Source organism: Diabrotica virgifera, chromosome 9, assembly GCF_917563875.1.
Source record: "Diabrotica virgifera virgifera chromosome 9, PGI_DIABVI_V3a".
NCBI classification, from domain to species: Eukaryota; Metazoa; Arthropoda; class Insecta; order Coleoptera; family Chrysomelidae; genus Diabrotica; species Diabrotica virgifera.
In genome coordinates this window covers 158,954,081-158,967,188 of record NC_065451.1, presented here as the reverse complement: position 1 = coordinate 158,967,188, position 13,108 = coordinate 158,954,081, and the positions used below count along the sequence as shown (strand labels likewise).

Here is a 13,108-nt window from a genome sequence, read left to right as displayed (position 1 = left end):
ATAACTCTACCTTTGAAGTGGTGGACAAATTCACATACTTAGGCTCCCTGATCACCAAGGAAAACGTCATGACAGAAGAAATCAAGCGAAGGATAATCCTAGCGAACAAATGCTATTTTGGACTGAGTAGACATATGAGAAACAGAAACTTAAGCCAAAAAACAAAAATAACCATATACAAAACCCTTATACAACCAGTGTTGCCATATGGATCGGAGACATGGACCATCTCCAAGGCAGATGAAAACCTTCTGCTTATATTTGAACGAATGATCCTGAGAGGCATATTCGGTGGCATCTGTGAAAATGGTATTTGGAGGAGGAGGTACAACTACGAGGTATACCACAGATATAAACATATATTTGGTGGAAAAGACGTAGTATCTCTTATAAGAATAGGACGACTAAGATATGCAGGACATCTAGCAAGATCACAGCATAACAACCCTCCTAGAAGAATCCTTATGTCACAACCTGTGGGAAGTAGAAATAGGGGTAGGCCAAAACTTAGATGGAAAGATGGTGTAGATGAGGATGGGAGAAAAATAGGCGCAGCAAACTGGCAACGGTTGGCAATGGATAGGACTGACTGGCGTAATAGATTGGGAAGGTCGAGGCTCTTTCATAGGGCTGTAGCACCATTGATGATGATGATATTTCTTTGTTTTATTTTGATTTATCTATCTTTCCTTTATTTCTATTTTTTGTATAATTTTTGGTTCCCTTGAGGTAACCAGTGGGCTCAATATTTTATTTTTTTAATTTAACATCCTTATTTGGATTTTTCTATTCTTTTATTTCTAAGCTAATAAGAGTATACTATAACATTACTTAAGAATCCACATCCCTTAGATCTCTGAGACTGGAGCGACCGTGGCCATGTTCTTCATTGTGTAACATCCCCTTATATGACATATTTTCTTGTCAAAGTTCTATTCCCTTTTCATGTTATAAAATGCAAATAAAAATTTCATATTATTTCAAACTAGCGCGTGACTTCGGCTGACATCAGCTATAAACGCTCGTGACCAGGGCCCGGATTACGTACACTCGATACGCATCGTATCCGCCATGTTTTCCCATAAGGCGCTACAGTAAAACATGGCGGATACGATGCGTATCGAGTGTACGTAATCCGGGCCCTGGACCCTAAATTGCTGTCCCCAGATGAAAGTCTTTGTTTAATTTGACACATAAAAGTCAAATGAATTGAAATGTCAAATAAATAAATTTTATTTGTTAATGTTGGTAATTTTAAATGGCAGCTCACTATTTTTTTTTCGAGCTGTCTACCCAATGATATGTATCTATTATGTACCTTTTATTTATGTATAAGTATATTATATACAGGGTGACTACTTAAGTACGACATATATATTATGGAAAACTTTTTTATTTTTAATTTTACGAAGAAAACTTATTTTTCATAAAAAGTTTTGCATGGTCTAAAATCTAAGATTCAACCATCAGATATCAAACTGTGTTATACGAGGTATGTCCAAAATTATGAATTTCGCTCAAGATTAAAGTACCTACCTTTATTTTACCTATTCATTTTAAAGGTATTTTTAAAAAATACCTTTTTGAAACTTTTTCTCAAATTGCAGATACCCAACATCATTTTCATTTATTATAACAATTTTATTATTAATTTTACGAAAAAAAGTGATTCTTCATAAAAATAGCTGCATGGTTTAAAATGTAATAGGTCTCGGGCCCACATATAAAATTATTATTTATGACTACACCGTTGAAACTTTTTGTACTTGTTATTTGGGTGGAGTCGGACAAATTTGGAGCTTGGCGCATTATGGTAGTGGGGCGTTTGTCTGTCAAGCGGTGACGAAATTGTCAATTTTATGCAAGAAAAAAATTTATAACCACATTGGTCATTTTATTTTAACCAATGGTTTTTATCATATAAACAGCAAGAACAATTTTGTCGGACAAAAATATTGGGCCATATGACGCGTCGTACACGCTAAATATGTCAAATTTATGAAAAAAATAAATTTATTACCACATGGATAATTTTAACTGAATCTACCCATAAAACCTTTTTACAATAATGTGGTAACCTTGTCGGACAATTTTCACGGGGTATATGCGCAGTCGGATGCGCTGAAGATGTCAATTTCCTGAAATTTTTTTATTTACAACCATTTTTCCGACAACAATTGGAGGTTATAAGTAATTATATTCGTAATCAAAAAAATTTAAGAGTCGGACAAAAATATTGGGGCAAATCGACAGTCGGACAAAAAATTTAATTTTTATTAGTAAACTATACTTTTAAATTATGCTGGCTTCGTGCATCCCTTATCTTCACAACCATTTTTCCGACAACAGTAGTAGGCTACAAGTAATTATATTCTCAAACAAAAACTGTAATTGTCTGACAAAAATGTTAAGGCAAACGAACAGAAAACTTAATTCTTTTAGGCTATCGACGAGGAGCTATTTGAAAAAAAAATTTAAACAGATTTTCTCGGTTACTTTTGAATCGATTTAGCTGAAAGTTGGTACACACTCTAAGTAAAACATTTAAAAGGGCAATTTTCCCCAAAAATTTTCCGACCAGAGGGAAAATTTTGGAAAAATTTTGATCTGAAAATTTGTGTACATACTCCTTGAACAATGACAAACATCGTTCTGTAGTTTTTTTTTTTATTTAAAAAAATTCTGACGAAAGTAGGAGGTTATAAGTAATTATATTCTAAATAAAAAAATCTAAGTGCCCGACAAAACTATTGGGGCAAATCGAAAGTCGGACAAAAAATTTAATTTTTATTAATAAACTATACTTTTACACTATGCTGGGTTCGTGCATCCCTTATCTTCACAACCAGTTTTCCGACAAAAGTAGTAGGTTACAACTAATTACATATATTCTTAAACAAAAGATGTAATTGTCTGACAAAGATGTTGGGGTAAACGAACAGAAAACTTAATTCTTTTAGGCTATAGACGAGGAGGTATTGTCAAAAAAAAATTAATACAGTTTTTCTTGGTTATTTTTGAATCGATTTAGCTGAAAATTGGTACACACACTAAGTACAACATTTAAAAGAGCATGACGTAGAGCTGTACCCAAAATTTAAAAAAAAAGTCCGACAACTGGAAAAATTTTGGAAAAATTGTGATCTGTAAATGTGTGTAAGAGAAAGTGGGGGAATGGTGCGCGACGGGTAATCGTGCGCTGCATTATATTTCAAATTCCGTGGAAGATTTTATGAATCCAACCAGTCCGACACCTTTCGGCCGATCTCGTGAACAGTTGACGCTATTATCTTCAGTCGATCGTTGCACGTGAACTAAGTAAGATCCGATTATTAAAAATTGAAAAATTCTTCTAGTTTTGCTGCTTCAAAACTTAAGACGTTAAGTTCGTATGCTTTATTTAGTTGGTTTTAACTTATTATTGACTGAAATCATGTTGTTTTCCGTACATTTTGGTGCATCTGTTGGTTTGTATGGTTCAGTAGTTTTCCGTTTGTGATGACTTTTGCTGTTTCATGCATAAAGGGGTAATAGTGCGCAGGAGTGCGCACGATTCCCCCACAAACAATGAAATTGTAAATATTAACATTTCCATTTTATACATGCACACACGTGCAACATGCACTTTATAGAGAATATGATCTTTATTTGTCTAACAGGCCATCAAGAAAGTAACCAAAAGTGACGTCGTTGAGCTGTTAAATATAGCATTTATGAAAGTAGCCATTATGGAGGAGGCAGTGTCAGGTTTTAGTGCATCTGAAATATGTCCGTTAGATCCCGATAAATTTAAGGATAATGATTTTACTCTTGTCAATGCCAATCAATGCCAAGCAAAGGAAATTATAATAAAAGTCGCTTCTCTACCAGGGGCTTCTGCAACGTCTAAACAAAATGCATTTACTGATGAGTCAATGTTGTATATTACAAATGTTCAGCCTTCTATACCTAAGGAAAATTCATTTTTCGCTTTTGCTCCAATGACAGCGATAACGGTTAAACCAGAACTTAAAAGAAAATTTCGTAACAAGCAGTGGCACACCCAGGGTGGGGTTTTGGGGGTTAAAACCACTCCCAGAGCATATAGAAATATATATATAAAGAATAGTAGGAAAATGTAACATGTCTTTCACAAACAATACAAAAAAAATTTCGGTGCCCAAGCCTACCCCTCCCAGAGGAAAATTCTAGGTGCGCCACTGGTAAATAACAAGCAACAATCGGAGATTCTTACAAGCACACCATTGAAAACAAAATTGGAGGAAGCTCAGGAAAAAAGACGATTACGGGACGAGAATCTCAAGAGAAAGGAGGAACAGAAAGAAGCAAGAAAGGTTTTTTCTAATATTAGTTTAGTGCGCACCATTTACCCATCTATGGGCATGGGCATGATTACCCTCTTGGATGGGGAATCGTGCGCAAAGGCATTTCTTTTCTTTTTTTAATATTATGCGTTTGCACTTTGTATTTCTCTAAAACTTATTTTAAGTATTCAAAGTAGAATAAATAGAGCTTACTTAAACGTACTGGTCGTTATGATAGCTTTAAAGAATTTACAGCAGAAGCGATTACTGCTTAAGAGCGCACCATTCACCCACTTTCCCTTACATGCTCCTTGAACAATGACAAATATCGTTCTGTAGTTTTTTTTCTCGAATTAAAAAAAATCCAACAAAAGTAGGAGGTTATAAGTAATTATATTCTAAATAAAAAAATCTAAGTGTCTGACAAAAATATTGGGACAAATCGACAGTCGGACAAAAAATTTAATTTTTATTATTAAACTATACTTTTAAATTATGCTGGGTTCGTGCATCCTTTATCTTCACAACCATTTTTCCGGCAATAGTAGTAGGTTACAAGTAATTATATTCTTAAACAAAAAATGTAATTGTCTGACAAAAATGTTGGGGCAAACGAACAGAAAACTTAATTTTTTTAGGCTATCGACGAGAAGCTATTTGAAAAAAAAATTTAAACAGATTTTCTCGGTTACTTTTGAATCGATTTAGCTGAAAATTGGTACACACTCTAAGTACAACATTTAAAAGGGCATGACTTAGAGCTGTACCCAAAATTTTCCCCAAAAATTTTCCGACAAGAGGGAAAATTTTGGAAAAATTATGATCTGAAAATTTGTGTACATACTCCTTGAACAATGACAAACATCGTTGTGTATTTTTTTTAATTTAAAAAAAATTCCGACGAAAGTAGGAGGTTATAAGTAATTATATTCTAAATAAAAAAATCTAAGTGCCCGACAAAACTATTGGGGCAAATCGAAAGTCGGACAAAAAATTTAATTTTTATTAGTAAACTATACTTTTAGACTATGCTGGGTTCGTGCATCCCTTATCTTCACAACCATTTTTCCGACAAAAAAGTAGTAGGCTACAACTAATTATATTCTTAAAAAAAAAGATGTAATTGTCTGACAAAAATGTTGGGGCAAACGAACAGAAAACTTAATTCTTTTAAGCTATAAACGAGGAGGTATTGTCAAAAATAATTTAATACAGTTTTTCTTGGTTATTTTTGAATCGATTTAGCTGAAAATTGGTACACACACTAAGTACAACATTTAAAAGAGCATGACGTAGATCTGTACCCAAAATTTTCCCAAAAAATTTTCCGACAAGAGGGAAAATTATAGAAAAATTGTGATCTGATAATTTGTGTACATACTCCTTGAACAACGACAAACATCGTTCTGTAGTTTTTTTCTCGAATTTAAAAAAAAATCCGACACAAGTAGGAGGTTATAAGTAGTTATATTCTAAATCAAAGAATCTAAGTGCCCGACAAAAATATTGGGGCAAATCGATAGTCGGACAAAAAATTTAATTTTTACTAGCAAACTATAGTTTTAAACTATGCTGAGTTCTTGCATTCCTTATCTTCACAATTATTTTTCCGACAAAAGTAGTAGGTTACAAGTTCAAAATAAAGTCAGTTTGCTCTACGAGAAAAACGTATGTCCACAAATGCTTCGTTTCCGAGATAGGGGGTGTTGAAGTTTTTCTGACAAACTGACGATTAATTTATTGCTTTAAAACCGGTTGAGATGTGCAAATGATATTTGGTGGGTTTTAAGAGGTACTTATTGCACATTTTTTAACTACAATTAAGAATTGAATATTCACCATTGGTGCGCATACGGGTAATATGAGCCGAAAAATACGTAATATAATATGAAGCCAAAAATATATAAAAATTACTTTTTTTTTAATTGTACCAAAACGCCCCATTATTTTAGTGATCCAATATGCAGTACACATGTAAAAAAACTACAAAATAAAAATAACATCTGTGGTAATACATAAAAAAAATTCCAGGAAATTGACATATTCGGCGCATCCGACTGCGCATATGCCTCGTGAAAATTGTCCGACAAGGTTAGAACATTATTGTAAAAAGGTTTTATGGTAGATACCGTTAAAATTATCCATGTGGTAATAAATTTATTATTTTCATAAATTTGACATATTTAGCGTATCCGACGCATCATATGCTCCAATATTTTTGTCCGACAATATTATTTTCGCTGTTTATATGATAAAAACCATTGAATAAAATAAAATGACCAATGTGGTTATACATTTTTTTCTTGCATAAAATTGACAACTTCGTGACCGCTTGACAGACAAACGCCCCACTGCCATAATGCGCTAAGCTTCAAATTTGTCCGACTCCACCCAAATAACAAGTACAAAAAGTTCCAACGGTGTGGTTATAAATAATAATTTTATATGTGGGCCTAAGTCCTATAAAATGCAACCATCGTAGGTATATCAAATTTTATCAATTGTATTCGAGGTAGGGTCAAAAATATGAATTTCGCTCAAGAGTAAAGTACCTCTATAGTTCACAATATTTAAATTAGAAGGATGTAATTGCACATTAAAACATAGTTTTTAATTCCAAACAACTTTTCATAATAGCAATTTTCCATATTATTGTGAATTTAAAAACGTAAATAAACCAAAGTTTTCTTTATGATGATTCTCGCATTGTAGCTTGTTTAATAAGATTAAATTAATTCAGTTCAATAAAAGTTTATAAAGACCTAACGTGGCATCAAAGTAACCATTAGCAGAATGGATTATTTTTATTGAAATACCTGATATACTATAATAATTTTCATTTCGTTGCCAGGCGTGGGAATGGGCAAAGTGGATGGTTTGTTTGTAATTTATTTATCCTCACGGTAAAAGCAAAACGAATCAATTTTAAATTCGAATAAATAATTAACAAAATCACAGTTACCTCTATATAAAATCGCACGCGATACAAACAGAAGTAAGGTTATGTTTACTAACGGATTGTTTGAAAGATCGCTAAAACTGACCCGTGTTGAGCTGCCCCCCACTTGCAAGAACTAAAAAACTAATAGCCCTAATTTATCAGCTATTTATGAGCTCTCATATTCCGCAAATTAAAATACTTAAAAATAGGAATATTGACTCGATTTTTGAGGCAGAATTACGAGCTATTTATGAGCTCTTTAATTGATATAGTTTCGATTTTTGAGCTCATCCATTTCACCCCCAAACAACCCTTTAATTGATTTTACTTAAGAGAAACATGCTGAAAAAAATTAAAATATATCGTATCGCCGATATAATTTCTATAGCTTATATATTCTAAGAATAAACTCTTAAATCATGCGCAATTCGATTATTGAGCTACAACCCCTTCGCAAGAAAACCACCCCATCATCCAGGCTTAAGATCGAATTGTACTTAAAATGCATTAAATTAATTATTTGGCGACTAAATATCGTTTAATAATTTATGAGCTCCCAAAATACGCGCCAATAGGTCATTAAATTGCAATTTCTTTTTTATGTATAGTGCAGTCACTGAAGGTAAAAATCAACTATTACCTTCAATTTCGGTGAACCTTCATAGATTTTCACGAAAATTGGTGAGTGGTTAGAGGATACCCCAAGAAACCAAGGTGACATGGTGTTACCTTCCGCCTTTACTGAGGGTGGATACCACAATACCACCCCTTCTCGGGGTGAAAATTATTTTGTTAAAATATCTCCACATATCGATAGAAAGACAAATTAGAAGCAAAATTTGTTATATAAAGTTATTAAAATAAATCAATTCTTTTTGAGTTGTTAAAGATTGAAATATTTTAATTTGTGGGGGTATTTTTAATAAAGTAATTTTCACCCCCGGGAATGGGTGACTTCTACCCCAGGCTAAAACAGTAAGTTGGGTACCATGTTACGTTACTTTTGTTTCTTAAGGTATCCTCTATCCACCCACCAAGTTTCGTGAAAATTAATAAAGGTTCACCGAAATCGAAGGTCATAGTTGATTTTTACATTCAGTGACTGCACTATAGAAAAAAAATTGCAATTCAATAACTGAAATACGTTCACTTTGCGAGCTCATAAATTAATAAACGATATGTAGTCGCCAAATAATTAATTTAATTCATTTTAAGAAAAATTATTTCTTAAGCCGGGAAGATAGGCTGGTTTTCTTGCGAAGGGGTCGTAGTTCAATAATCAAATTGCGCGTGATTTAAGAGTTTATTGTTAGAATATAAACTATACGAATTAAACTTCTATTAACTTTTTTGTAAAAACTTACAGTTTTTCAGTGATTTGCGAAAAACCACTTTAAATTATGCATTTTTTTCACGAATAATTAAAATCGTTGATCTTTAATAACTCAAAAAGTATTGATTTATTTTAATAACTTTCTATAACAAATTCTGCTTATAAATTGTCCTTCTATCGATATGTGGAGTTATTTTTAACAAAATAATTTTCACCGTCGAGAAGGGGTGGTATCCACCCTCAGGTTAAGGCGCAAGGTGGCACTATGTCACCTTTGTTTCTTGGGGTATCCTCTAACCACTCATCAATTTTTGTGAAAATCGATAAAGGTTCACCGAAATTGAAGGTAATAGTTGATTTTTACCTTCAGTGACTGCACTATACAAAAGAAATTGCAATTTAATGACGAAATGGCGCGTATTTTGGGAGCTTATAAATTATTAAACGATATTTACTCGCCAAATAATTAATTTAATGCATTTTAAGTACAATTCTCTCGTAAGCCTGGATGATATAAGCTATAGAAATTATATCGGCGATACGATATATTTTAATTTTTTTCAGCATGTTTCTCTTAAGTAAAATCAATTAAAGGGTTGTTTGGGGGTGAAAGGGATGAGCTCAAAAATCGAAACTATATCATTTTAAGAGCTCATAAATAGCTCGTAATTCTGCCTCAAAAATCGATTCAATATTCCTATTTTTAAGTAGTGGGGGGAGGGCTGAGTTAGCCCCCCCAATAAAATATTAAATTAATGCTCAGTGTAACAAGCTCAAAATTTTTAATTTGCGGAATATGAAAGCTCATAAATCAGGGCTTTTTTTTAAATTTTGCAAGTGGGGGGGGGGCAGCTCAACACGGGTCTAAAACTGATTCGGCGCTCAAGATTGGAAGAAAAATTTACTAAATACAATAAGTAATAAAATTTAATGAGATTTATCTTGAAATGGAACGTCGCGTCGTCACATAGTATATGAAGACCACAGGAAAATAACTTGATAAGTTACATTCTTGGTTTTGTGGAGAACATTTTAAAGTTTAAAACATTAAAAATGTGACTATGATTTTAAGACATTAAAATACATCTTACAATAATTAATTACTAATAGTCTGGGCTGATTATCGGAGAATAGGCCATTTTTGGGAAAAGTTATTTACCAGCAATTTTATTGCTGGAATCGAAGCTTATGATTATATGTATATTAATAATATAGGTATGCAAAGTCCGCAGATAGTGTGCTACTTTTTTTATTAACAAAATAGCGCCCCCAAATCGTGTTTTTTTCAATTTTTGCTCCATAACTCCGAACATTTTAACTCTACACCAAAAACACCCTAATAAAAATTCACCAAAATTAAATTCTGCATATAGACATGTTTTTCCCGATCTTCTCCGACAAAAATTTTCCTCGGAAAATGTGGGTTTTCCCAACAAAATCTTTAAATTTCAAATAAAGTTTTAGATAAGAAATTATCTACCAATAGTTAAATAACTCAGTGACATAAAAGTTTTCTTGGTTTAGATTATAGTTTCAGAAGCCGGTGAAAATTAAATGAATATTTTAGCAACAATTCAATTGTTAATTAATAATTTACGGTCGCAATAATAACCAAAATAATTATGATACACTGATCAAACTTTGAAATCTTATAAATATAAGATGCCTATTCAATATTTTGTCAACAAAATATAAATTTTTAATTTTTTTGAACAATCTTTAAATGTTTAAAAAAAATAGTTATAAACAAATTAACGTTTCTCAGAAAGTTTTTATTATATTCTAATTTTAAAAAATAGTTAAAACGCGTATTTCAAAGGTCTTGAAAATGAATGCTTTAAAACTTTTTTGCATCCATTTTCAAAAAAGTTATGAAATAGCAAAGTAAACATACGATTACTGTTGTTTATAATTTTTTTTAATTCTTTCAAAGCGTAAATGTGAGTTTAAAGTACAAGCTAATTACTTACAAAAATATCGATTATTAGTTTAATGGTTACATTTTAATTAAAGATTATAAATATATTTTTTTGTAATTTACACGCGCGAAAGCAGACTAATACAGTACCGTAGCTAATAACATTTTCACTCGAAGCGACAACCGCCCGCGACGAACAGTAGTTAATAAATAAAATTAAGCTTCGGCTCTGTATCAAGTCTATTTTCGCGCTAAAAATTACAAAAAAAAAACATTTTAATATTTGATTAATATATGACCATTGAACTAATGTTTGATATTTTCTGAGAGTAATTAGTTTGTACCATAAACTCATTTTTAAGCTTTGAAACAATTAAAACAAATTATAAAAAAAACGGAGTAATCGTATGTTTACTTTGCTGTTTCATAACTTTTTTGCAAATGGTTGGATAAAAATACTAAAGCATTCGTTTTCAAGACCTTTGAATTACGCATTTTAAGCATTTTTTTAAATTATAATATAATAAACAATTTCTGAGAAATGTTAATTTGTTTATAACTATTTTTGTTAAACATTTAAAGATTATGCAAAAAAATTACAAATTTATATTTTGTCGACAAAATATTAAATAGGCATCACATCTTTATAATCTTTCTAAGTTTAATCAATGTTTCATGATCATTTTAGTTGTTATTGCGACTGTAAATTGTTAATTAACAATTGAATTGTTGCTAACATATTTGTTTAATTTTCACCGGCTTCTGCAGTTAAAATCTATACTAAGAAATCTTTTATTTCACCAAGTTATTTAATTATTGATACGTAATTACTTGCCCAAAAAATTTGTTTAAAAATTCGAGATTTTGTTGAGAAAACTCACATTTTCCGAGGAAAATTTTCGTCGGAGCAAATCGGGAAAAACATGCCTCTATGTAGAATTAAATTGGGGTGAATTTTTATTTTAGTGTTTTTGGTTAAAGTTAAAATCTTCGGAGTTATAGACCAATAATTGAAAACAACACGTTTTGGGGGCGCCATTTTGTTAATAAAAAAAGTAGCACACTATCTGCGGACTTTGCATAGCTATATTATTAATATATAGGATCATAATATTCGATTCCAGCAATAAAATTGCTGGTAAATAACCTTTCTTTGTACTTTACTAATTAGACCAGCGTATTATAACTATTTTTTTTTTCAAAATTTAAAGATTATGCAAAAAAACGAAAAATTTATATTTTGTCGATAAAATATTAAATAAGCATCTCATCTTTATAATCTTTATAAGTTTGATCAATGTATCATGATTATTTTGGTTATTATTGCGATCGTAAATTGTTAATTAACAATTGAATTGTTGCTAAAATATTCGTTTAATTTTCACCGGCTTCTGGAATTACAATCTATACCAAGAAAGCTTTGATCTCACTAAGTTATTTAATTATTGATTAATAATTACTTACCTAAAACTTTATTTGAAAATTAGAGATTTTGTTGGGAAAACCCGCATTTTCCGAGGAAAATTTTCATCGGAGCAAATCGGGAAAAACATATCTCTATGCAGAATTTAATTGCGGTGAATTTTTATTTGGGTGTTTTTGGTGTAAAGTTAAAATCTTTAGAGTTATAGAGCAAAAATTGAAAAAACACGATTTTCGGGCGCCATTTTGTTTATAAAAAAAGTAGCACACTATCTGCGGACTTTGCATACCTATATTATTAATATATAGGATCTTATAATTCGATTCCAGCAATAAAATTGCTGGTAAATAACTTTTCCATGAATTTTGCTAATTAGCCCAGAGTATAATAAAAAGAAAAAATTGGTATACTGTTGGTTGGTTTACATTTTAGTTTTTTGTACAGGGATTTTTTAAACACTATCTTTTGACTTATCAAGTTATTACTCTGTATTGTGTTACTCTTAGTAACTAAGTATTTATTTATTTATTTATTTTAGGAATTATCAAAAGACAACCACAATTACAGGCATGATAACTTGAGACGCTCTATATGCGTTCCTACTACATGTCCCAATGTTACAGCAAAGTTTGAAGACAACACCTTGCTGGCAAAACAAATTAATCACTGTTACGATAAAGAAATGCTTAGGTATGGATTTAAAGGAACCGTCAAAAATTTGACATGTGACACAAACAGATCTAAATTTCCAGTCGACTGGATAGATATACTAGTTACGTAAGTTTCAATTAATACATCATTAAGGGCCGATTTCTCATAACTAAATTAATATACAGGGGTCGGTCGGTCGGCATTAGTCAGGCAACAAATTTGCATTAAGGCAATCGGTACATAGTTCGCAAATATTTTACGGCTATCCCTACTTTTTCTGTCTTTACACGGCAAATTACGTGTAGTAAAATTCACACTGGTATGGATACGTAAACATTACTAGAATGTCATTCTAGTTGACAATTTCTTCATTAACTTTAAAGAGATGGCTTTTGAATGTTCTTGGATAACTGTTCTTTGTATAATTGCAAATTAATAATTCAGTTTATAAATGTGATAATTTTTTCACTAACTATGTGTTCAGTGATTGTAATAAATTATATGTACAACAAAAATTAATACTCAATCGAGAAAAGAG

The 13,108-nt window shown here is 31.5% G+C and overlaps 1 protein-coding gene across 1 annotated transcript in view; it reads left to right on the top strand.

The window, feature by feature from the left end:
- The window catches only part of LOC126892660 (nose resistant to fluoxetine protein 6-like), a 153,081-nt gene that overhangs the window by 30,071 nt on the left and 109,902 nt on the right, over positions 1–13,108 (top strand). The window contains exon 3 of the mRNA XM_050662302.1: positions 12,458–12,696. Coding sequence (XP_050518259.1) covers positions 12,458–12,696 — 239 coding nt within the window. The remainder of the gene's footprint in view (positions 1–12,457; positions 12,697–13,108) is intronic.